The 25,976-nt window shown below is 32.0% G+C and overlaps 2 protein-coding genes across 4 annotated transcripts; both read right to left on the bottom strand.

Annotated features, from left to right (window-relative positions):
• Positions 1-2,728: 2,728 nt before the first annotated feature.
• LOC128158430 (interferon-induced protein 44-like) lies at positions 2,729-11,329 on the bottom strand. Of its 3 annotated transcripts, none has more exons than XM_052821252.1 (10): positions 11,194-11,329; positions 10,954-11,057; positions 10,791-10,845; positions 7,523-7,959; positions 6,664-6,894; positions 6,433-6,527; positions 4,704-4,901; positions 3,564-3,710; positions 3,318-3,489; positions 2,729-3,149 (listed from the first exon to the last, which is right to left on the bottom strand). In XM_052821252.1, the coding sequence occupies exons 3-10, from the start codon at positions 10,811-10,813 to the stop codon at positions 2,866-2,868; spliced, it is 1,587 nt and encodes a 528-aa protein (XP_052677212.1). In that variant the 5' UTR covers positions 10,814-10,845; positions 10,954-11,057; positions 11,194-11,329; the 3' UTR covers positions 2,729-2,865. The 3 variants fall into 3 exon arrangements, with proteins under 3 accessions (XP_052677212.1, XP_052677214.1, XP_052677213.1); XM_052821254.1 differs by having other exon boundaries at positions 6,664-6,813; XM_052821253.1 differs by lacking the exon at positions 10,954-11,057 and having other exon boundaries at positions 11,194-11,283.
• A 5,644-nt stretch (positions 11,330-16,973) lies between these two features.
• Positions 16,974-23,052, bottom strand: LOC128159106 (interferon-induced protein 44-like). The gene is made up of 8 exons (XM_052822157.1): positions 23,049-23,052; positions 21,287-21,367; positions 20,698-20,889; positions 19,460-19,506; positions 18,745-18,942; positions 18,485-18,631; positions 17,894-18,065; positions 16,974-17,359 (listed from the first exon to the last, which is right to left on the bottom strand). Exons 1-8 carry the CDS (start codon positions 23,050-23,052, stop codon positions 17,094-17,096), a joined length of 1,107 nt encoding a protein of 368 aa, XP_052678117.1. The 3' UTR covers positions 16,974-17,093.
• Between the last annotated feature and the right edge of the window lie 2,924 nt (positions 23,053-25,976).

Raw genomic sequence — 25,976 nt, 5'->3', positions numbered from 1 at the left:
GTATCCTTTTATTTATGATTTGTGAAAACCGAGGACATATGCTTCACAACTATCCTGGTCCATGGTACTTTACGGTAATCGATGATACTCAACAACCCTTGTCATTTTTTTGTAATTTTTTTTAATTTCAACTGATAAACAAAAGAAAGACCCAACAGCTCACCCTGAGTACTATAGCCCACACACATACCTGTCGAGATATCTCATATATGCATTAAGTTAAGTGTCATTCTGGAGTAAAACTTATTTAAATGACCGCCCCATTCTTGCCAGAAAAGCTATAATTCCAGCTAAAAACTTCAAGATCATAATAGAGTACATGACCTGATATCAAAAAGGTGTAAGACCCTGATTGGAAGTAATTTTTCAATACTTGTATTTGTTAACTTTAAAGATAGTTTTTATTTGTATATGTTTATAGATAAACGTAATTAAATTGGTTGGTATACATGGTTTTTTTTTTATATAGAAAACTCCTATCCTCCATAACCAGGGGCAAGATAGAAAGTCTCTATTTAAAGCACTTGAATGAAAAAGAAACACTAAAACTTACCAATTTCTCACTTCTCATGACTCATCTTTGTACTATTATCATCATCTGACATTTATTCAAAACAACATTTTATATGTACCACATATCGGTGATTTGGGCAGTAAATCAATACGTTACTATTAAAAAGTCTAATTGTTTATTAAGAAAGTTTAAAATTGTTAAAGATGTTTTGTTTTATATAATAAAAAATATTTGTATAACTGTTTTAATCACAAAACGTCTTAATGACATTATTTTAATGATTATCCATTGATATGAACAACCAAGGGAAGGTAACTCCATTAACTGTTACACCCCTCCCAAAACTCTTTCCAAATGCTCATACAATATCTTTACTTTGAAATACAACTTCATTCTTCCTGTTTTCAAAATATGTATTCAGTTCTTTCCTTGAAATTCAAGAGCAGAATAAAAAAAAAATAAAACTAATGCAACTAACCCCATCAGCCATAACCCGTGTCTTAGGGGTCAGAAAATTTAATCAAAAAATGACAGCTCAATTTTTGTCTAATATGCAGTCAGTTTTCAATCTGTGTCAGTAGACATTAAGAATGTTTAGACATCACAAACATTGACACTATATAACTATTTTGGCCACATCCTAAAGTAAGAACCCAACCGTTTGTTCTTTATAACTGTTTAGCCTGCTCTAGATTCTGAACCCCTACCATGGGCGACATTAAATTTACAATTTTGGTGGAGGGAATTATTGTCTTTCTTAGTATCCAGTCAGTTTATCTATATTACTGTATTAAAATAATAGACTCGAATTTTTGGGCTTTAATACCGATAAATCAGTGGAGTACTGTCTTTTTGTTTTTTTATATTTTTAATATCATTGGTACGTGAAGATTACCAATTTGTTTTTATTTTTTCACAATCAAGCTTCGCTAAATAATAAACAACGAAAATTCCTGAAAAAATTCCGGAAATCATCTGGAATTTATGGATTTTACAATCTTGCACATGCGCATTACGTTCACGCTAAATCACGGAAGGCTCTTAAGTGCATGTTTCCACAATATCACATTTGTGGTGTTTTCGTTTGCTACCTCCAGAACGGACCTGAATATCTCCAGCTGAACTCCAATATCTACTTGCTTTTGAAAAGAAGACAATGAAGATATATCGAAGATCTCCATACTACAAACGAGCAAATTAGGATTACTCTTGCAGCTCTCCAATCGATCAAACGAATACACCCAGATAAACACAGAAACGTTTATACAAATACGTGTAATTTGCTAATATATTCTGTTCATCAAAGAAAATACGGGAGATAACTCTAACACTGCATTTATTAGGAAAAATACCGATAGTTCCGACTGTCAACATGGTGTGTCAATTTGATGCGAGTTAAAAACGTTAGTGAAAAGTGTCAAATTCTCCAAAAATATCAATCATTTTTAGATGAAAGGTATTTACAGCCTCAGAATTGTTTATTATGAATAATCTGACTGGTTTTTTTATGCAACTTTATTAATTTCCTCCAAAATTGTTTCGAAGGAATTCTGCAATTTTTTGCTACATTACGGGTTTATAAGAGTCATTTTGATGAAGGTACAGTATATGGGGTGTCGATGTATCTATTTCGTAAATGTCTGATATTATATGCAATATCAATTAGTGCATGCACGGGTCAAAGTCTAGTATTCATTATTAGCAAAAGTAAAGAAGACGAATTTTAAACATTAAACGCAGCACCACTATATGACCATTTTGCACCCTCTCATAAAAACCCCTTCCTCAGGGGACATTCATTTCTTTTTCATACAAATTTACTGGCTAGTGTAGAAGATACTTATAATATAATATAAATAAATTCTCTACATTCATTATTTTCACCATTCTAGAGCCAAAACCTCTATCCGGGGTATTTTGAAATTTACATTTTTTGTAGATGGCTTACTGGTCTACATAAATATAAATTCAGATAATTTTAGAGATGTGTAAAAGTAGAGAAATAAAAACATGAGGCCTTGGGGCAACATCACTCATCCATTTGCTTTCCAATGAACACAAGGATGATGACATTTGTTGACAGCAATGACGTAAACGTGATTTTTTGTATACTACTACTATAATAATTTTAAATAAAAAGAAGTAATGTTACAAATAGGACTACTGTTTATTTTTGTTGATTAATAATTTAAAGAAAATAAAACAAGATTAGAATGTTTCTTTTTTTTATCCTTTATTAAGCATAACATCATATATACTTTAATTAGAGTGCATCTGAATGAAAGTGGGTCGTAAAAGTTTAGTACAGATGTAATATGTGTACTTAGTAAGATTATATCTTTAATCAGAATCTATTGGTCAGACTGAAGCTCGTACTGATCTTCTAGGTAGTCATCAGCAAACACCAGCGTCTGTCTCATTGCTGTCAGAGCAACAATACTGACATTTCTTTGTAATTGAGTTTCTTGTTCGTAATTTTTGACCGGAAACACGTGACCTCGAGGAATTCCTATGACGTCAGCTGCTGTTTCTATGGCTTTTTTACAGGCTTGACTTTGATAGATTTTTCGAACATCTTCGTCAACCATAGGACAAACCTTGTCTAATTTTGTCAGGAAAACAACGTGTGGAATTCCTATGCAAAGGAAATAATTAAGTTAATAGGTACAAGTAAATAAAGACTCTAAATCATAATATTTTCATACTCGTGTTATTTTATATTCAAGATGTATTGAATTTGGGCGTCGCATTATTATCTTTTACTTTATCACGATACACTTCGACTTTTTATTGTGTTTCAAACCTCTTTCAATCATCAAAGAACGAAAATGCATCAATTTTTGGGAAACGTTTCCTTTAATGACGTCAATGGAACTTCCATCCACCACAAAAGCCACACAATGAATCTTATCCTGAAACGTTGGGTTAAGGACAACACCCAGATCTCTTTGGGTGGCATGTGCCATTGGGTTAAACTGAAATAATATATGACATAGTTACGTGGTAATTGTTTAGATAATGATGTTGTTGTCACAGTGAAGAGTCGTACCTTATACTGGTCTGATAAATGTCCATCCAGAAGAAGCGCCATGTCCTGCAGATGCATGGACATTTCTTCCTCTAATCCACGGGTGTCACAAAGCCGGAAATTCAGATAACCACTGGTTGCCCGGTTACGTATTCTATATTTCCGAAGCTAAAATAAGGTATAGCATCAATTTAACCGATCAAATAATAAACATCGAGGAACTCAATAAAAGCTATACCAAAGTCAAAACATATGCTATGCAAATGTAAGAAGCACAGTTGCTGCAGAAATAAGTCACTTGTAATGACAATAACACTGCACCTTTTCTTGTTCACCTGAAATTTCAAACTATTCAAATGTAAGTAAAAACCAGATAACAACAATTTGCTAACAACTAATGATTTAATATCTTTATTATATTCTTGACACCAAGTCATTAAAACAGCAAATGTACAAATACATTATTTAAAAATTCTTTAAAAACACTGTTAACATTCAATTTTTTACTCGTTAGAGAGAATAAAAACTTCTGATGGAAGTAAAATAAATAACTGTGAAAACAATTTTGCTGACATTTAGATTTTAACAATTTTAATTGAGGATTAATATTGAGGATATAATTATTAGTTCCAAGGCAATGCATTTTTACAATAAAATGCAAATGATCATAACTTCAATCATCAAGTACCTCAAAATAAATCTTTAGTCTTATTTTCATGACATTTGCAATGCTGTCATTTTCACCAAATTTTTATTCCGCTTAGTTTTAGATTTTATGACCCAAGACATATGTTTCTGTATTTCAACTTTCGCCATATATTAACACTAGATTTGTATACTGTGGTTTTATTATTATTCAAGGGCATCAATTTTCGGGGATAAAGTAAAATCACAGTTTCAAGGATACGAAAATTCGTGGCCAATGACCCTATCAATACAAAATGTCATTAAAATTGTACTTTAATGAACATTTAATTTCGTGGATCAACTAAACAACGAAATCCACGAAAATTGGTATTCAACGAATATTGATGAAACCACAGTATTCATACTTTTTTTTATGTATTAAAGATACATAATGATTATAAGAGTTGGTACGGTTGCAGTCTATGACATTCATATAAAATGACAGATGGTCGATGTAATCATTATTTCACTTACATCTGTAGTAAGACTGTGCTGCGAACTTCCGGCGCATGCGCGTGCAGATATTTCCCCACGAAAAATGGAGTTCAAAGTGTTGAAAAAACTAGACTTTCCAGCGTTGATCTGTCCTACCAGTAAAATATTGACCTCCGAGATCTTCATGTCAGGTAATGGCTTGTACCTGGAGACAAAGTCTTTCAATTGTTGAAAACTCTGTGAAAAAGGTTATGTTATGTAACTTGTGAGACGAGTTTTTTTAAGGTTGCAGTTCACTCTGCAAAGGCAACGGGAAAAAAATTACTCCAGAATACAAAGTGTATAGAAGTGACAATATTTTTTCAGTTCATGGGTGCTAAATATAGTTGCTAATTTTAATGACATCATAGAAAATAAATATACGATTGATCTCATTATATGTGGTGGTAAGGTTTTATCCAATGAGTCACTATTCTATCCCAGATACTTTGCCTGGTGATATCTGGAAACATACAACAGTCAGATAATCATTATTTACTAAAATGAGTAATGAGAGATTCTAATCAGCACATTTATTAAATATGTTTTTATGTGTTTGTTTTCCCTATTTTCTACAGACTTTTAATGCAAAAGAACTTATATTAGTGCCATGATATCAAAAAATTATGTATGACGTCATCAAAGTAAAACAAAAAATATTAATTGAGTATTAACTACATCATTATGTGTGTGTGTGTGTGTGTGTGTGTGTGTGTGTGTGTGTGTGTGTGTGTGTGTGTGTTATGAATATAATTTTTGTTTCCTTCAACGCACGAAACAAAATTTAATAATTTATCAATTTGTTATCGTCATTTTTTCCATTAACCATATACATGATATACATAAAATACGTAGTTTTTTTCGTTGTTCATCAACTTTTGAATCTATGAAAGTATTTTTTTTTAATTTTAAATAACTATTTTGTATGAACTTTGATCGAAATTAGTTCGGTAAAGTTTTGAACGTTACCATCTTTAATTGTGAGTATCAATGCATCGTGAAGTGTTTAATAAGATCTTTTAACTTATCAATGAAATAGTACAAATCAATTTTTTGTCGGTTCAGATAAACAAGATATTAGAAAATTTTAAATATACGACATTCAGTATAATCAGTAAGGTCCTATCAGAGGTGCATTTGGTCTTTACTTTAAGTTTTTTTTATCGAGTCAGCTTGGATAAAACCCGGATATTTGACATACAAAATTGTTATCAAGATGTATTTACATATATCGAGCATGATTCCCCTATTTCTTACGAAAATAAATTCCAATTTATAGCTCTGTAGAAAATGATAAGAGTAAAATCTGCATGCTCTGTCGATCAATTGGTCGAATCGTGCCTAAACGCAAGAAAAATCACGGACTGCAAGAAAAATTCATAGTGTTGTAGGACCTACATTCCCAAAGAAGACGATTTGGCTGTTTCCTTAAGCTAACGTTCTGATGAAAATAAACATTAATTCGATTAATTGCACTTGCTGATTACAATAGGTTTATCAATATGTTTAAAGAAAGATGTAAAAATAAACAACAAAATGCTTTCTTTAATTATTTATGTAGGTTATCAGGGTACCGATCACTACTGAAAACAATTTACATAACCCGTGTTAGATGGTGTTAGATGGTTTAGTATTTCTTCCTGCTTTGTCGCCACCTTCACATCCCACATGATTCACCAAATAACCTCTTTAATTGTATAAGTAAACAGCAAACAAAAGCAATCCTAACCTGCTCACTCCACTGAGGTGGTTCCCGCCATTGTTTGGATACTTCGTGTGTTGTATTAAGTTGTCTTAAATTTGATGCCTGTTGAATGACCACAGCTAGTAAAAAACCAAATAGTATATGCATCTAAATATAATAGATAGAGTTTTATCACCTAGTTAAAATTAATAGCACATAGTTTAAAATACCACAGAGAAAATTAGGACGATTAGTTTACAAACAATTATATGATACCTTTCACTGAATAAACTTCTAAATCGGACACAAGCATATAGTTGATATTGTTCATATTCATGTATTGTCCATCAGAGTTTACACCAAAATTGACTTCCCCATTAAGATTGAAGACTTGATTGCTGTTGTTTGCATGCGGTGACCCATAGCCTGGAGAACATCGTGGATTCGAAGCATATACTGTATTTTGGAAACTTATCAGATATGGTTGCATTAAACTGTTGTCAATATCTAAAATAAGAACCAAAGTATATTGAGAAAAGCACTTTTAATTTGAATGATTTTTTTTTCAAATTTTACAGATTCAAATATTCTACCTCTTGACTTCTCTGAATCTTGCAAAATACAGACTGCATTTACATTTTTTGATCTTTTCGCCAATTTTAAAGTTTCTTTTTTTTTGGGGGGGGGGGGGCAGATGGTTTTACTGTTTGTACAATAAATACAGTTTTAATGTATCAATTAATAGTCCTTTTTTATCTATACATATCTATTGAACAAATTATATTAAGCGGGCGACCAGAATGGTAAAACTTTATTATACTCGGGTTTTGAACAGGTTATTTCGTAGTGAAGAAACCCATTAGTTTCATTCTTTGCTTAGTAACTAGTAATTCTTTATGTCCAAAATTACTTTTGTTTATTTTAAGTATATTTTCAGATATTGGACCGAGTTATAGTGTATGTCTTTCTTATAACAAACATCATGATTAAGATTAAGATACATAGTTATTTTTTAGCATAATATATAACTTCTGAACTGAAAAAAAAGTATTTTTCTTTGAAAGGAGTCTTTTTTCCTTCACCCATGATAAATGTTAATAGATAAATGATACTTAAGAACAATCAGTATCCTTACTTCCTTTCCACATTTGAAGACCACTGAAAAGATAATTTTGACCGCGATTCTGTGGCAGACGTATCATATCTCTCCCACTAACTTCTCCAAAAGTTGGTCCAAATAGATTGTGAGCAAATGCAGCCTTTGTATGATCGGTCAGAGGAAACTTTCGAGGACTTTGGACGCTTTGGTGAGATAGAATGAATAAGAAAGCGTTTGGGTCATCGATGTAGTTTCCAGATGACGTCCAACTCTGAGACAGGAATCCTCCGTAAACAGTGGTGTCTGTGTTGTATAGTATGGTAACTGTGGGGCCTTCTCCGTCACAGATATCATGAAACGTACTTGAGCAACAGCCATCCCTGCTTATTTTGTACAGCAACTCAAATTGGCATTTTTTACCAATCCATGACGATAATTGTGCTTTGTTGTCTTTGGTAAGGAGTGAAGTTGGTCTTTAAATTAAATTAAGAAAATAATTCACACTATTTTCAATACATAATAACTTTCAAGCTCGCTGACTAAATTGTATCAGATATTTTCAAACATTTCACGTCTTTAGTACTAGAACAAAAAATATTTCACTTTTGAAAGTTAACGGCAGTATATGACTCCAGAAATCACACAACTTTGCAATTCTGTCTCAATTTTTGTTTAACGTGAATCTTTATTGCTAGTCAAACTATTTTTTTTCCATGTAAGAGAAAAATATTTTTCTCTCTTCCTTTTTCTTTTAATTGTTTAAAATCCTCTGTAAGAAATACAAAAACAATTTGAAAATTGATACTTGATTACTAAACAAAATAAATTGTTGGTGTAGAAGGACGGACAAAATTTTTACCCTGAAAATTTTAATGCATTATGATAATTACTTCTGAAAATAATATCTTATATAGACTGTGAGGTATGGATATTCACCGCACGCTAGCGACGTCATTTCTTTTGTGATAGATGGAGTAGTTTGATGAAGAAGAATATCGAATTAGTAAATGTTCGATAAGTTCAAAAACTCATGGACGTTGCTTTGTAATATAGGTGAATGTATAAGAACCTAGCCATAGTTTACCTTCATAGCGTATGTCTTCTAACTATCTTATTTCCTTATGAACATGACATATGCCTTTGTTTTTATATTGGAACGACGTTAGATGTATCCTGTTCATTTGCTCTCACGTATTAATTCTAATACAGTTTCAAGTGATGTCTGTAGAGGGAAAACATGCATTTCCCCACTATTCACATGCCCAACATTTGTATTCCTTGTTCTTGAGACAAAAGACACAGCGTAAATATCCAAAATGGACGATAACGTCCCCTATTTCTTTTTAACAGCAAGAAAAGGTATTTTTTATATCCGTTTCAAAATATTGTGCTGTTTGAAACATTTTCTAATTTTGAAGCATGAAATATATTCTGAAATATACACGTTAGAAAGACGTAAATTAATGACACGGTAAATGCCATGTGTACATATCATATTATAACATTAATATCTTTTGATTCCAAAAATGCTAATGTATCATTTTATACAACACGCCGTCTATGAGAAGCGTGGTGCATAGCTGAATACTTTTGGATCATCCAATGTACCTGATCTAAGTAAATCTAGGTAAGCGAGGTTACGTTTTTATGTATATTTTACACCGTATGTAACCCCATGTAATCACATTTGTTTACTTTGTGGTATGCATAATGTCAGTGTTGCGTAAATATAGGTTGTTAGAACTTTAGGTTAGTGCTTGCTTTCTTTAACATCAAATTAATTAAGTAATATAACTTGCTTATTTTCTGTTTGTAAGACTGTATATAAGTAAAAATGCATGCGCGGATCAAAAAAAAATTCCGGGGAGAGGGTAGTCCAAGGTGAATTTTGTTTTTCGAGGGGGGGGGGGGGGGAGTGTAAATCTTAGTAAATCGACTGATAACCAACTAAGACAATGCCAGCCTGGTAAGCCTTCTTTTTAATGAGTGTTAAGACGTAAGGTGGCTCAGTGGTCAACAAAAATTCCATCAGAACTATCTAAAAGTTTAAGACATGATTTGTTAACGTATTAACTTTTTATTATCATTTTTAAAAATCTAAAATTTTGATTTTTAAATTTGAGTATTTTCCTTTATTTTTATACAGAGCTCTTCTTTTAACTAAAAAAAATCCGTCTAAAAATATCTATGACCATCAAGCCCTTTCAAATTTCTCTTGTATTTAATACTTAAATAATTTGTTATTTATAAAATGATACAATTTACAACATCCCTTTTCATAAACTTTAATGAACAGATAACCTAGATAAGGTATCCCACTCCTCAATGTTGTTGTATCAAGATTTTCTTGAGAAGTATATCATTGAAATCTGTAGACAAAACATACTTAAAAATACAAAGATAATGGGGGATCAGTATCCATCCCTCTGAGTTATGGCCCATTCAATTTGACCTTTTTGCACCTAAAATGCAATTTAATCCTGATTAGGATTTGTTGTCAGTATTTTTGATTAAGCAAACTTATTTCTTCAAATATTGTTTTTAATTATGCACAATGGTCACACTGAATAGAGGGATTACGAAAAAAAATTGTACAAAGCTGCATAAATTTTTTGTGACCTTTTTGCACTTAAAATAGACAACTGCTTTAATAGTTACAATTGGATTTGAACTAAAAACTTTGTGAATATCAAGAATTTTATAAGATTAATCCAGTTTACCTAAATATGTATTCAGTATCATTTTGACATAATATAACATGGGGGTCGGTGATGTCCAATTTTAGATATAGGGCTTCAAAGGTAAAATTCTCGCCAAATTTGGCTTAAAAAATTTCAGACATGCTCTATATATATGCATGATTTTATGCTAAACGGCTATCACATTCTCAAGACTTGATTTTGTACATGTCACACAGAACCTATAAAATATGTTACAAACCTATTAAATATTAAAAATGTGAATAATGATTAAAGTATAATAAAAAGAAAAGTATATTGAAAATTCATAAAATTGCTTGTTTCTGTCATTTTCGTCTAAAAAACCTTGCGCATGAAAAAATAGTTCCCCAAAAAACTTATTTATTTCTTGAATTCAAATGGATTTTCTTTATGAATGTTGTGTAATTATGAAAAAATAATCTATCTGTGATGATTAAATAAATAAAATCATATTCATTTTAAATATAATGATCATCTGCGCAATGATATCAAAACATGAGGAGTGAGATACCTTAAAAACTTTTCAAGCATTGTGAGATGAAATAAATCATTGTGATTAATCAGTATATCAATAAGAAACCCACTTCGAATTGTGTCCATACGCCATTACACAGAATTGCCGAAAAGTTGATGCTCAATCTGAAACAGAATACAAGAGAACATTTATAACTATTAATGCATCATCAATAAAAAGTACTATGAGCCACAACAAAACAAGTCATCGCGCAACATATGTTGTAATCTTACTGTCAGAAAACTTAGGAACATGTCCATCGTTTCTCGAAATCGCAACGTAGCTATGTTTGTTCTTCTTAAAGATCATGTCAAAGATAGGTTCTCTTCCGACCGCTCTGTCAATTAGTTTTGTTAATGTTTAACCGTTTTTCATATGTTTAAAATGCAACTTTGACTCTTTTGTAAATACATAAATATCTCTTATCTTTCCTTTTTCTGAAGAAAACGTTTTCTAGCTTAAATGGTTCTTACCTTAGTTTTATGTGTTTCACTTTCGTTTTAATTTCCACTCATTGCATGTCTAAAGCTTTTGGAATGTTCAAGTGTCGATTTAAGATACGCTCTGATTATCATAAATTAATATTGGGCAGGATGTGTACACAAGTCTAATGATGTTTAAAGGGTTTCCCTTAAAGGGGCATAGTCACGATTTTGGTCAAATTTTAGTTTTATTTTTTAATTACTTACAATGCTTTAGAAATGCATTTCTAATGATCAAATTAAATTTGAGAGGCATTCGTAAAGTTATAAGCAAGATACAGGGCTCACAATTCTTTGTCATGTAAACAAGGCTTGTGCCCTGTTTTTCACAGGATGAATCTCTGCCATTCAGTCAATTGAAAGGTGACTGAAAGGTAACTGAAATGTGACTGAATGGCATAGCTGTGCCATTCAGTCACCTTTCCAGACCATTCAGTTAACATTCAGCAGAGCTTCATCCTGTGAATTTGTTTACATAGGTTCAATATACCATTAAAAAATCTTTTTCTTGCTTATTTGTCTATTTTTTTTTATTTATGTTAAGCATAGATAGACAGTTTCTAATGTTTAAAACTTTCGTTTTAGGTTTAAAACTAAGATTTTTACTTCAACGTTCAAAATGTAAACAAATGCTTTGTTTACTACGAAAGCCGAGAAGGATCATTCGAGATTCGAGATTCGAAATACGAGATTCGAAATACGAGATTCGAGATTCGAAATTCGAGATTCAATATCTAAATTAATCAATCAAATCATGGATCTGAAACCTGTATCCTAGCAACATCAAACTGATCTAAATAAAGATCATCCGTACATGCTCTTTCCTACAAATAAATGTCTTAATAGCTCTTATATAGTGGTTATAAAATGGTTAAATTAACATTGATGAATTAACCCCACACAGTATAAACAATTAAATTAGAAATAACACTGTTGGCTTTGCGAATCTAAGTGGTTTTGTTTGCCCTGTATGTATTTCCCCCCGAACAATTTTAACCCGAAGTGTATTCGCCCTAACTGTGTAAAAATCGGCTCGCGAAGAAAGATCTGTTTAATCTAAATGTTTTAGCTATGAAACGAAACTAAAAAAAATAATCGACATGTCAAAATATAGGTTATGATAAAGTTTTAAACCATAGAAGATATAATGATTTACAACCTCAAAGACAAAAATCCAGATAAGAATAGTGTATTGTAGAGTATGGCAATGCCATTGTCGATTTAAGAGAGAGAAAGAGAGAGAGAGAGAGAAAGAAAGAGAGAGAGGCAGACAGACAGACAGACACAGAGAGAGTTTTGTAGTGTCAAATTCAGTTTGATTTAGAATTTGAAATTGATTTGATTTGTTACAAGCATATATAGACAATAATTAAGCCTCTAAAACGAGAAAAGAGAGAAGGTAGCTAGGGTAGGGCAGACCAACTAGCAAGCTTTAATTTTAACGGTGTTAGCGCACCTGTCATTTACATCGACTCTCTCTCTCGCTCTCTCTCTCTCTCTCTCTCTCTCTCCCTCTCTCTCTCTCTCTCTCTCTCTCTCTCATCACCGAGCATTTCCTTTTCCGTGAGGGGGCTTGGGGTATTTGTGATGTCTTACAATAGCTAGCGAAAATGATAAAAAAAAACATGAAATTTTCTTTAAATTGTGTGCGGATGTTGTACGCCAATAATCTGTTTTCAGTATATACATTTCAAGAGGGGGGGGGGGGGGCGGCTATATAGTCCTAATTAATTTGTCAGTTATTCTGTCCCCACTTTGTTTTCTCTTCGTTTTCCAGGTTTTTTTTATTTGGCTCGGCAAATTAATATAAAACTTTCTGTGTAGCTCCATAACGATGCACTGTAGATAAATTATGAGTAGTTTTACTTTTGATAAACAGGTACATATCCGTACTTCATTTTTTATTAGACTCTTATAATCGGATTTAATATTCCAATAATTATAGGGTAGGAAAGAGTAGACGGGACTTTTTTGCGCATATCCTACTGTACCATTCATTCAACACAGGTATTAGCACTCATCGAGTTCGACTTGCTTTCCTTTTCTTTCATCCACTGGATTTAAAGCTATTAATTTTTGAAAATATTTTGAATTTATGGCCTGATTATATATAAATTAGAGCTGCGCTGGTGCATATATTTACCCAAATGGACCAAAATATAACCAAATGAATCTAAAAATTTTGACAAAATTAGTTTAAAACGTACAACTCTTTTTTTCAATTCTAATCGGGTATGTCCTTTAGAAAAATCTTGAACCACACACATTTTTGCAAATAAAACGACAATTGTTTCATTTTTTTATGGGGAGGGAGGTGGTGCCGGTAAAGGACATGTATTGCTTGTGACAGCTGTGCTATACTCTCATTTGTTATAATAGGTAATACTACATATTGATATAAAATGAAACAATTACACTGTACATAGCTTCTATCACGCATTTTGACCCGTGCGATAGTTTAAAACAATTTTCAAAGCATTTAATTTAATTCAACCAATCATTTTTTTCTGGATCCCCGCCTGATACGTCCGCCCTCTTGTATATTAGAATTACATGTACGTTGACCATATGTACACATTAACTTAATCGGCTATGATATGGGGCGGTAACATTTTTTGTCAATGTTTTTGCAGGATATGTAACAAATAACAGCCTATTTGTGGCTTTTTGCACTGATTATTTGAGATAATTTGCCGCCATCTTTTATGCATTCCACACACCACTCACAGTTTCTTTATTTGGTGTTCTGTGTGTATGGCGACAAATTGGTAAATTTGCACCACTCACCCCTTGTAGCTTCATCCTGATTACATTTTATCTGGCTAAGTGTAATGTAGTAGTATATTAAACACACATCTTTGTTTGCAGTGCTTATTTACATTTTTAGAGATTTACTTACAAAAAAGTAAACATTTGTATGACTTATATGTAATTATTGTCAATTTTGGTGCGGGGTGGGGGGTAGGGGGGTAGGAAACTACAGAGAAACTTAACTTGGCTGTGAAACATATGCTTTTATTCTTTCTTGTTGATATATCAATGAATGAATTATAACAAAATATATGTACAACAATTAATTTTGAAATATTCATGCACAAACAAATAAAGGGTTTTACTGTTCTCTGCACAAGAAATCGGCAATGTGAACAAATTGGCACCCTATCATCCCTACCTTTAATTGTAAAGAGTAGGTATCTTTCTATATTGAAAACAATTCCAAAAGTAAGACTCATGATAAGTTGTTTACTGAGGAAAAGGAAAAAAAATTGTATTTATTAATAATTCCGTATGATGTGATAATATCTCAATGATTTGTTTATAATCATAGTACTAGTGTATCACTGTATGCATACATAAAAACGATAAGTAATGCTTATATATATTAGTAAAACAGGACAGATTATTTATATTTAGATTATTTAGATACATGTACTAATCTTCATACGGGGATCTAGAAAGGAGGGGGTCAGGAGATCTGGACCGCCTCCTCGGGATAATTGGAGCTTATTAAATTTACATAGTAAATTTTTTAAAAATTGGCCTAGGACCCCCTACAGAAAAAATTAGCTACGCTTATGAAGTTCTCTACCATAACCGCATTTTTGCACAAAAGGGGTGAATAAACCCAGGTTTTAAACTATTACTGGTGGTGAAATACCTTAGGGTTCAAACGCATCAGGTGGAAATGCACCAGGGCAAACAAAATCACTTAGATCCGCAAACCACACTGCATTATTACTAGTCTATTTAGATATTCTGTGTAAAAGTAAATACAAATTATTATTTAGTTAGGTAGGGAGAAGTGAACATAGCATTTATTTGTATATAAGAGCATGTACGTATGATTTTTATTTAGAACAGTTTGATGTCGCTAGGATACATATTTTCAGATCCTTGATTTGATTGGTTAATTTAGATATTGAATCTCGAATTTCGAATCTCGAATCTCGTATTTCGAATCTCGTATTTCGAATCTCGAATCTCGAATGATCCTTCTCGGCTTTCGTAGTTTACACAGCGAAGATTTTCAAGCTTTCTATCTCGCTTATAACTCAACAAATGACACTCAGATTTCAGTTGCCTTTTAAAAATGCCTTTCTAAAGCAATGTTGATATTAAAATCGGAAGTATAATTTTTGACCAAAATCGTGACCATGCCCCTTTAAATTATTATATTTGTTTACTATTTTAAGCCATAAACCTGTATAATTTCGGCAAACGGAATGCAATGTGCAAAATGACAAATAATTTATGAGAACGTTTGTTTATGATATTCCTATGTCTAGGAAATGGCTTTAGCTATATATCAGTTGACTTTTTACATCCCTTTAATTCCTTTTAAATAAAAGACAAATATGTTTATACCATTACAAATCAATACTTGATTCTTGTTTTAATTCAATGTGTTGCAATATCTCCTTTACAATTGCATTTTTATAACTACATGTATTTTTTAATTTGATCAGTAAAAAAAGATCAAGTTGAACGTTTGTTTTCAATTTAAAGCAAAACTCTCGTTTTATGTTTTCATCTTCGGATGAGGTCTTGGTATAAAATCCATTTTTGTGTCCAAATACTTTAACATGTTTCAGCATTGTTATGGAATAAAAAATACCTCAGATATGGTCCATTTTTCAATCTTATTGCAAGACGCTTTGCTTGTCATACTTTGTCATATCTTTCTTTTTCTTTTTCCATTTTTTAATTCAAAAAAGAAAATTTCCAGCATTAACTGTTGCATATTATTTTAATATCGTAGTCAAAATAATTATCCTGTTAAAGTTGAACGACATATTTTAAGATCGATTATATATCAATATTCTTATTGTTCACACATTGCTACATGCTTATGAAAATTAAAATGTCTATCTTTTGATTATTTTAAGAGGTATTGAACTGCCTAGTTTGTGTGGAATGGTTATTAAATTCAAAACTTTTATAGATAAGATAGACACTGCTAAAGGAACATAACACCTTGAGCTTTGGCTTCGGATCCGCTTCATTATTCTAAGTAAAAATTGTTTTCTTGTGTTCTGCATTCCATACTAGAGTTTTATATGCTGTATGGACAGTAGTTGCTACCATCAGCTCACTTTTAATTAAAATCGACGGAAATGTTAGTGTGTACGTTTTTATATTTTGTACTTTCAGCTCTTGTTGTTGTTTCCCCGTCGTTGAAAACAACATGGGACATAGATAAAGGGTTTAGTTCCTAGTCTGTAAAGATTCAAATGGACGTCCTGTAAGCTACAGCTACAGTTCCGTATGTGTTAAAAATTTGCAATTTACAGCGCAAGATATTGGCCCTGGGTTTAGGCTGATTAACCGTACTTTCACACAAATGATGTTAAAAAATTAGTACTATTAAATTCTTCAGACAATTAACAACAATGTACCTGAATCGTCACTTTACTTGTCTGCTAATTTTATTTTTTTGTGTAAAACAGCATCACCAGCCCCGTATTGTTAAGCAGTGTAGTTTGATTACATGTTAAAATAACGACTTTCAAACTTACGTAAATTTCACATACTTCGTTTTCCTGAGGTCGGTTATAATGTTTAAATGAAAGTCATTAGGAATTTGTTAAAACTAAGACAATTTAAACTGCATGTGTTTGTGGCTATGTCATATTGATTTTTCAGTGCCGCGTACAAATGTCCATAAAAGTATATACTGCATGAATTTGATTCAATTAATTTTTCAGTCATTCATGTTCAATGGTATGATTGACGATTTCAGTTAAAACAATAAGAAGAATTATTATAAACAAACTTTAATAGATTTAAGCAGGCTATTCATCAGTGAATTTAATTAACTAACTGACAACGTACACTGTCATAAATATTACTATAACATTTGACTATTTCTAAAAAAAAAAGTATTTTTTTGTTTAAGATTGGTTTTCCAGAAAATCTTGACAAAACAGAAGAGCCTGTTTTAAAGCTTCCATGGCGAGTATACATATGTTGTTCTGCAGAGTCCTCTCTTTTTCGTAATTCTTTACCGGAAGTACGTGGGATCGTGGGATAGCAATAATATCCGACACTTTATCAACAGTTTTCTTTACGGCGTTGCTAAAGAAAACTTCTTCGACATCTTTGTCGACATCACTACAAACCTTGTCAATCTTCGTAACAAGCACCAAAAGAGGAACATCTACAATTCCAAAATTCTTAAATACAAAGTTACACCAAGAATATATAGTTTAAATGTTCTTGTAACAGCTAGATGGCAAAAGAATACTACCTTTATAGTTTCTGAATTGAAGGTTCTTTGAAGTAAAACTTGCACAGGTAGAACATGAAAAATGCATCGTTTGTATTATTTGTTCTAATGTGCATATTTAAACATGTGAAAAATTTGAAAATGTCTTGTTTATAATTTTTTGTCTCTATCAGTTTTAGAATGTGTTTAACATATGCCTAGAAAATGCAACAAAAAATATGTTTTAAATATTTTTTTCTCATTTATCTTAAGCAGATATTTATGAAGGCATGTTTAAAATATTTGAAATCAAAAGATAAAAAAATATTACGCTTAACATTTTTCGCGCACACCTAAAACACACTGCTCTTAGTTAAAAGTTAAATAACATAAATTCTCTCTCTCTCTCTCTCTCTCTCTCTCTCTCTCTCTCTCTCTCTCTCTCTCTCTCTCTCTCTCTCTCTCTGCTTATTTTCACTGTCCGACCTCTCTCGATCAGCATCTCCTTTATATCCTTTAGCTTCTTAATGATCCCGTCTGGCATCACCTCAACATTGCTGCCGTCAATCACAAATACTACAGTGTGTATCATGTCTTTCATCGTGGGTTCTTTTATAAATCCAGGGGTGTCCTTGGTGGCACGAGCCGCAGGATTAAACTACAAAATACTTTTCTTATAACTGAAAGTGTTTAACCTGAACGTGAGAGGTTAAAAGGCATCATCTTTATGATACAATAGTGGGAAACGTTTCTGTGCGAATTGCAACTGTATACAATACATTCGGGTCTCTTTTATAACATCATGCATTTGAGCTAAGAAGGTAAAATTCTAAAAAGAAACCACCTAAATAATACAAGAGTCCTTAATGTTTTTAATTCATTCTTTGTTCATTAAAAAGACGAACTTTGAGATAGTACGTTTATCAGGAATAGTTCTTGACTTTTTAAAAACAAAATCTATGATTTTATTATGAAATTCCGAATCAATTTTTTTTTACCAATTTAGAAGTCAGAAAAACAACAGAATGATACACGGCGAAAAAAAAATATTTTGATCATAAAATCAAGTTTCGTAACCTTGTATTTGTTAGGAAGATTTCCGTCCAGTAGAAATGCTATATCCTCGGATTTTACATCCATGGTCTCTTCCAAACCTCTCATATCACATAGCCGGAATTTTAAATATGTTCCAGTAGAAGGGTCGGATATCCGAAACTTAGTAAACTAAAATAAGCATTATATAGATTGTGAAAATAAGTACCATTGTCAAAATTGTTTCACTTTTTCTAACTTGTTATATATGTGAATAAATGTACGCGAAGAAATGTGACTCGTACACTCGTTGTTAGACTGTGCTCGGAACTTCCAGCCCAGGATCTGGAAGAGATCTCCCCTTTCCACACGGAGTTGATCGTGTTGACGACACTGGATTTCCCTGCACCGACCTGACCGACGAGGAGAATGTTTACTTCCGGAACATTCAACTCTTCTTTAGGTTGAAAGGACCTGATGAACTCTTTCAGACTGTCAAGCGTCTAGAAATTTGAAAGCTTTGTCGTTAGTATTATATTCTGCTCTATTTATGAGATAATCATTAAACCCATGCTCTTAAGTACATTTTTTACCATCATGTGTATTAATATATAAACATATACACATGTCAAAATCATACTCGAGCAGACTTGCTCTCTTTACTTCCAAAGGCAAAATATGGACACCAAAAATAAACAGCTTTTGGACAATGATGACTTATATTAAGATTAATTTGTGACAGACATCCTCTGTAAAAATGATTTATGAGGATTTGAATTATATACAATACTGTTTTTAAAAGGGTAGGTTGGCAGATATATGACCATATCAGAGGTCCTTTAAATGTAATGTCAAGCGAAAAAATGCGCTTTGCTGCGCATCATAGCTTTGTTTTACGGATGTTAACTTTACAAAAAATATGCTTTTTGTTTATGTAATCAAACGAGGCGTTACAACCAAAGAAAGGTATTTCTTTATCTCGAAAGTCATGTAAAAAAGACTTGCAAAGACATAGATTACCTTTGATTTCCAGACCGGTGGTTCTCGCCAGGGCTCTGCAGGACCATCTTATGAAAAGGGAAAAAATACAACATTGATGGATGGATGGATGGATGGATGGATAGATGGATGGATAAATAGATAGATATATAGATAGATAGATATATAGATAGATAGATAGATACTAGTAGATAGATAGATAGATAGATAGATAGATAGATAGATAGATAGATAGATAGATAGATAGATAGATAGATAGATAGATAGAAAATATGATTAAAAAAATTAAAATGTACTTAATTAAGGAGAAACATTTTACAATTTCATGGTACACAGTTATAGCATTGAATGTAATGTAAGTAGAAATTAGTTGCAAAAAGTTTTTAAAAATCTCATTTTTGAAATGTAAATTTGTTTTAATTTTTAAATAGCGTTTCATTTTTTTCTTTTCGTTTGGAGTTATTACCCTTGTAAGATACTTTCGTCAGCCATGTTTGCTTATCTGTGTTTTTCGTTAGAGGCAATTGTGGCCTACCACAATGTAAGTTAAATATTTTTATCTGTCTTATTCATCGTGTAAATGATTATATATGAATGTAAGCTATCTTCTGATTTAACCTTTTGTATGCATAGTGTCTAATTTCTGCAAAATAGCTGTTCAATGTCCAATGTTTATATACACATGTAGTACATGTGGTTGCTAGGTAAACTTATGATAATTGAAATTTAGGAAAGTTTTACCTATAATTTCTTTCTCCAATTTTTGTAAGTGATTGAACTATTATCGAAAGGTAATTTAGCAAGATATTTAAAAAAAATGGTATTATTTACACAATACCCCTTTTTGTTTTAAAAAAGTATGGAGCACTGTTCATGTCATAAATCCTTTATTTGAACTCTAATGTCACATTGCTGTCATGGTATTTTGTATTTTTTCAGCTTTTTACCAACACGATTTAATAAAGGTTATACTACTGTCTCCCGGACAGCACAATATTTAACCCTTCTTCGAATTAGTATGACGTCGGGGTCATACAACAACAGTTGAGTTTTTGCTAATATCACAATGATTGATTCTGACATAAAAGTTTTAGCATTTGAAATAGAAGTTTTTTTTAGTAATGTTGGTCCACGGTTGGTGGTAAAGGAAACATTGATTGTTTTTTCTTTAATCAGCGGAAACATATTAGGCTGCCATTTAAAGTTGCTATATAACTGAAACAGAAACGATAATTTGTGTGTAAACCAGTTCCAAGTACTTCTCCAGCTGTCTGACAGATATCCCCCGTACACATTGTTATCCGTGTTGTAGAAGATGGTCACAGTGGGTCCTTTGTTGTCACACAGATTGTGGAATGTCTGAGGTGATCCACCGTCTCTGCTAATTTTGTACAGAAGTTTGAAATGGCATTCTTTTCCAAACCATGATGACAACTGGAGTTTATCTCGATCTTTTAGATAACAGTCCATATCATTTAGAAAAGATACAAGTCAGCATTATTCCATGAAAAATATATTCGATTTCTTTTTGCCTTTTTAAAGCTCGACATTCGTGGTTTCTTTGTTCTAAGCTATCATCAAACCTAAGGATCTTCGGCACCTTAGGCTCGCCGTCCTTTAAAACGCATTAATTTAGATTCTCACCTTAAACAAATAAAAAATAACCCCACCTCACCGAAAAAAAAACTCGCGTTAAGATCTCAATTAATCAATTAAAATTGTTTTTACGTGCAAATGAATTTTATTTAATGGTGTATATTATGGCTCAATAATACTTTACTATAACCATTCATTTAAAAGATAACGTAGTGTCATATTAATAGTTACTCCTCTGATAATGGTTTTTACCTGTTTCAAATATGTTGTCAGTTCTTTGTAATTCTGCGAATTTTTCGAGAAGACCTACTTTCGTTTTAATCACAACAAACTCTTATACGATACACCGGAATAGTCATATTTCATTGTGACCGTCAAAGATTAGGAAAACGATTGCTTTTGTATAATAAATAATACAAGAGGGACCATTTGTCTAATTTCTCATTTCAGCAATATTGCCATTTTTTGTTTGGTGATGTCGTGCAGGTTTGATCAGAAATAGTTATTCATTATCTGAACCTACTAACGAACAGTTTAAATATAGGAATATTTCTAATAAATGATGTTTAGATCAAAAATAACTTTATTGACGGGAACCAAATTAAATGGCATTGTCATGATCGCTCTAACGGTAATTAAATTTGCCAAATTAAATGGGCATAGTAACGACTGTGGTAAAATTTTATTTAACTAGTTTCCTTGTTTACAATACCTAAATCAAAGTACTGAAGTACTGAAAGCCGGGCTTTTTTGGTGTGTCTTTATGCATATTGTGTAGTAAAGACTGAATCTCTCTCTCTCTCTCTCTCTCTCTCTCTCTCTCTCTCTCTCTCTCTCTCTCTCTCTCTCTCTCTCTCTCATGCTTTTAATGTCGGCAAAGCATCAGAGAGCGACTAAATTATGTACGCGGCTATAAACAAAAAACAAGTCTGTCTAGTACAGTCAGTTCAAGCATATCTTTTACAACATACACCATAGCATAGCATAGCATTGAAATCTCATAGCATAGCATTGAAATCTCATAGCATAGCATTGGAATCCCATACCATAGCATACACTCTCATAGAATCGCATTCGTCATATCATACCATAGCATACAATAGCATAGCATACAACATTATTTTAACTCGGTTTTAAATGTTTTTATTTGAAAAAATAAATGTTTACATGATAGATTTGTGGTAAACTTTGGCTTCTTATTATTTTACTTCGAACTGTGTGGAGCTCTTCTGTGTATGGAGGCGTTTTTGTTCAAATCTCATAGCATAGCATAGCATACCATATCATTAAGCTCTTCATTTCAATTTATCATAGCATAGCATAGAAATCTCATAGCATACCATACAAATCTCATAGCATATCATTAAAATCGCATACCATAGCATAGCATTAAATTGTAAAAGATATGCATGAAATGACTGTAGAAGTTAAAAAGTTCAACAGTTGCTGCCTTGAATTTTGCAACAAGTATTATATATTCAATCCCCGTTTCTTCATCGTGCAGCAAAGTAGTTCATGGAAATTCATGCGCATTGTATGTGTCCAAAATGCATAGTAATGTTTTAAAACACGTTATTAATAAGAAAACTAAAAAAGATAGACAATTCATTCGAAATTTTAAAAAAGAAAGAAAATGACAACACTTTTGACAAAACGTGGCTCTTTGTGTAACTATTTGGTATAGCAGAAGCTTTACCTTGACGCTGTTTGGTTTTTTGTTTATTTGTGCTATTTATAGTAACATTGGCGATTGGCCTGCCTATAGCCAGGACTCTGCTTTCAGCAGAGCCCGGCTAAAAAGGCATTTCTTGGGATCAATAAACATTTATTTAGCATTATCGTACATAGTTATTGGCAGGCAACAGAACTAACGTTTCTTTTAACTGTAATAAAGGCTCGCTTTGGGGGTTTTTATTGATTCAATAAACCGGCAAAAAAAAATTTAAGCTAATTTATCTTTCTTCTTATTCGTTTTAAACATCATAAATAGTTTCTAGACTTTGATTTATCGTACTCATTTTACGTTTAATACTGGAATTTACACTTCAACGTAAACAAAACCTTTGTGTACATGGTAGAGAAATGTTAGCTCTCTAACTTTCTTATATACCGACGAATGACATTCAAATTTTGGTTGACTATTAGAAATGCCTTACTGAAGCATTGTCATCATTAAAAACGTAAACATAATTTTTGACCAAAATCCTGGCCATTTTCCTTTGATAAATATCTTTTGTATATGTTAAGGCTATACACGCTAAAATTTGCGTCAATTTTGAATGAAGGGGAAAATGTATATGTTTGATTACTAATAAAAGTTACCTTTATGCTGTTAATTAATAGGCTCAATACGATCACGTAACAAATATATCTAATATTAAACAATAAAAAATATTTATTTTCCTGCCAGGAAAGTAATGCCTCCTCGTGAATATCAATCTATCCCGTGATATCGACAGCTAAATTCAAGCTATCATACAAACACTGGTGAAGGGTCAACATCTTCATAATTAGGATTATTTTACAAAGAAAAAGATATTTTCAGTAAAGCATAAATTTGTCCGATATACGAGTTCAAACAAAAGAAAAAAATACAAGCCTGTGGGTAGATACGAATACTTCCTTTAAAAAATGACGTAGACCTGTGTTTTCCCCTATGTGCTATTTATAGATCCTATAAGTGTTAATGCAGAAGTAAGGGTATCGTAAATGACAAACGTTTTTTACTCATTATACATGTATGTATTTCAAATTAACAACTGTTAAGCATATTAAAACTCAAGTTGGATATTTAATTAGGCAAACAATAACGACCACCTAGTTCTCCGCGGACATGCGCAATGGGATCGGTTTGCTCTTCCTTCATCAATATTCATGAAAAGGTATATTTTCCGGGCAGGAAAATAAACAATTAAACATCTATATCTTTGTAACGAGATGGATTTCACCATTGTAATTTACAGATTAAGGATAACTTTTATAAGTAGACAAATACATGAGTTTTCACTGTTATTCAAAATTGACGTAAATTATAGCGTGTATAGCTTTAAATCATTTATATAAGATTTCCAAGATTTGTCAACGTATAAAAAGGTTTAATACACATCATCGAAGAAAACTACTGGAACATCTCATTCTAAGATCGTAAGTATATACACTTACGATTAAAGGACTCGGCTTAAAACAATAGCAAGTTGCTGTCCTTTAAAAAAAGGACTACAATACGTGGACCATTTTATGTGTTTCCAACGAAAACGTGAAAGCCTTAAAGTGTCATAACAGTATTTCAAAACATGGCTGAGCCAAAATAATTCCCGAATTTTCCTTTGAATTCGGGGCGTTTCCGCACGTGACAGGAGCTAATTTTTTTTTTAGATGAAAAACAACGTGTAAGAGGTCTAACTATCCCATTTTTGTAATAATGCGAGGTCATTTGAATTTTTGATGCGTGTTGTTTCCGTGGGGGGGGGGGGGGGGGGGGTGAAAAGGCCCGGGCTTGATTTTCAAGCACATGTGTAACTTCGAGGTAAACAAAGTCTCACGCTTTGCTGGATGCACGTGTGTATTTTGCTAGAAAATTGTAAATGAAGCGTTGTTTAAAGAGGTTCGATCCTCTGATTTTGGGTAGCCATTTTGGGTCACATCTAGTCTGGAAATTCTGTGTCATATATGAATTCTACTTGTAAATTCCTTTTTTACAATGCCAAATAAAATATATTGAATAAAATAGTGAAGGAAAAATTCCACATTTAGAGAGTGTAGTAAGGGACTATATTTTGTGGCGGAAGGTTTTTAAGAAGAAAAGGAACATTTTTCATAACTCAGTTGTTTTAGAGTACCGTAATTTTAGCTTTCTTATTTTCCGTGCAGACAAAATTTTCAGATAGTTTATGCATTGGGATATCTTCGTGTTGTTTCAAAAAACATATTTCAACAATATTTCAATATTTCTATCGACATATATTGGCAAGTTTAAGTGATGTTTAATAAAAGTAAAGAAAAATCAGCTCCAATTTTCCCCTAAAATTAGCTTATTTCATGCCATATCTCAAAATTTACATTATAGACCCATACTTTTGGTTTTATTTTCTGAATCTTTAAGTTTCTTTTGACAAGTCTTTAAGAAAAAGTTTGAGACTTTTAAATTATTTAATTGCATGTTGAATCGTGTATAAATAAAAATAGCATTTTTTCAGTGCAAAAAGGTCAAAATATCAATAAGGTGAAGAAATTGCAAACTTTTTTTTTAATGATAATTTTAATTTTATTAATTCTAAATAATGTAAATTTGTTTTTGATATCATAGTTCATTTTGATAAAAAATTATAGAGTGAAAAGCGATTTATGTGCAATTTGCACTTTCAGTGCAGAAAGGTCATATTAAATACACCGTATCACCGAACGGAGCATACAGACCCCAAAATTTTGTTTTTAATTTTTGTTTAGATATGTGTGTAGATGTTAAAAATATACTTTAGAAAAAAAACTTTGAGACATTTGATAACAGGATCCAACGTCCTTAAAAAGATGTCAAGAGGATTTTTTCCAGAAATTCGTTTTGAATTTTTAGTCTGTATGTAAAGTTGTGCAATTTTGTTAAGAATATATAGTAAAATTTAATACTGTAGTGACACCTTAAGATTATCAGACATTCCACCGACTCTAGCCCTCTGCTTTTAGCCATTAAATTTGTACGTTGTATTACGTATACATGTATGTTTATAGAGCCCTGACTTTTTATCTCAGAATTTAAAGGATTCATACTTCTAAAATAATTATGATCTATCTATGAATGAAGTTTGCATGTAAAGTATCAGGCATTCGGTGAATTCTACTATTTGCGCACACATTATGATTCGCACTACTTTGTTAACTATGCAGTGACAGCTTTGTGTAAATTAAGAAATTCATATTTAGATGCATTTTTCTTGAGATTTGAACA

The sequence above is a fragment of the Crassostrea angulata genome, chromosome 8 (genome assembly GCF_025612915.1).
Source record: "Crassostrea angulata isolate pt1a10 chromosome 8, ASM2561291v2, whole genome shotgun sequence".
In the NCBI taxonomy this organism is placed as follows: Eukaryota; Metazoa; Mollusca; class Bivalvia; order Ostreida; family Ostreidae; genus Magallana; species Magallana angulata.
This window is presented reverse-complemented; position numbering and strand designations above follow the sequence as displayed.

What these genes read in the sequence shown, in the direction of transcription:
- LOC128158430 (XM_052821252.1), bottom strand. Translation starts at nt 10,813, where the DNA reads ATGGCGTATGGACACAATTCGAA. An exon ending in TCTTCAAATGTGGAAAGGAA is followed by an intron (nt 6,895 to 7,522) that starts GTAAGGATACTG and finishes TTCTTATTTTAG; the next exon opens with ATATTGACAACAGTTTAATG. An exon ending in CACCTCAGTGGAGTGAGCAG is followed by an intron (nt 4,902 to 6,432) that starts GTTAGGATTGCT and finishes CCTTTTTCACAG; the next exon opens with AGTTTTCAACAATTGAAAGA.
- LOC128159106 (XM_052822157.1), bottom strand. An exon ending in TGACAACATATTTGAAACAG is followed by an intron (nt 20,890 to 21,286) that starts GTAAAAACCATT and finishes GTTATCTAAAAG; the next exon opens with ATCGAGATAAACTCCAGTTG. An exon ending in CACCGGTCTGGAAATCAAAG is followed by an intron (nt 18,943 to 19,459) that starts GTAATCTATGTC and finishes TCAAATTTCTAG; the next exon opens with ACGCTTGACAGTCTGAAAGA.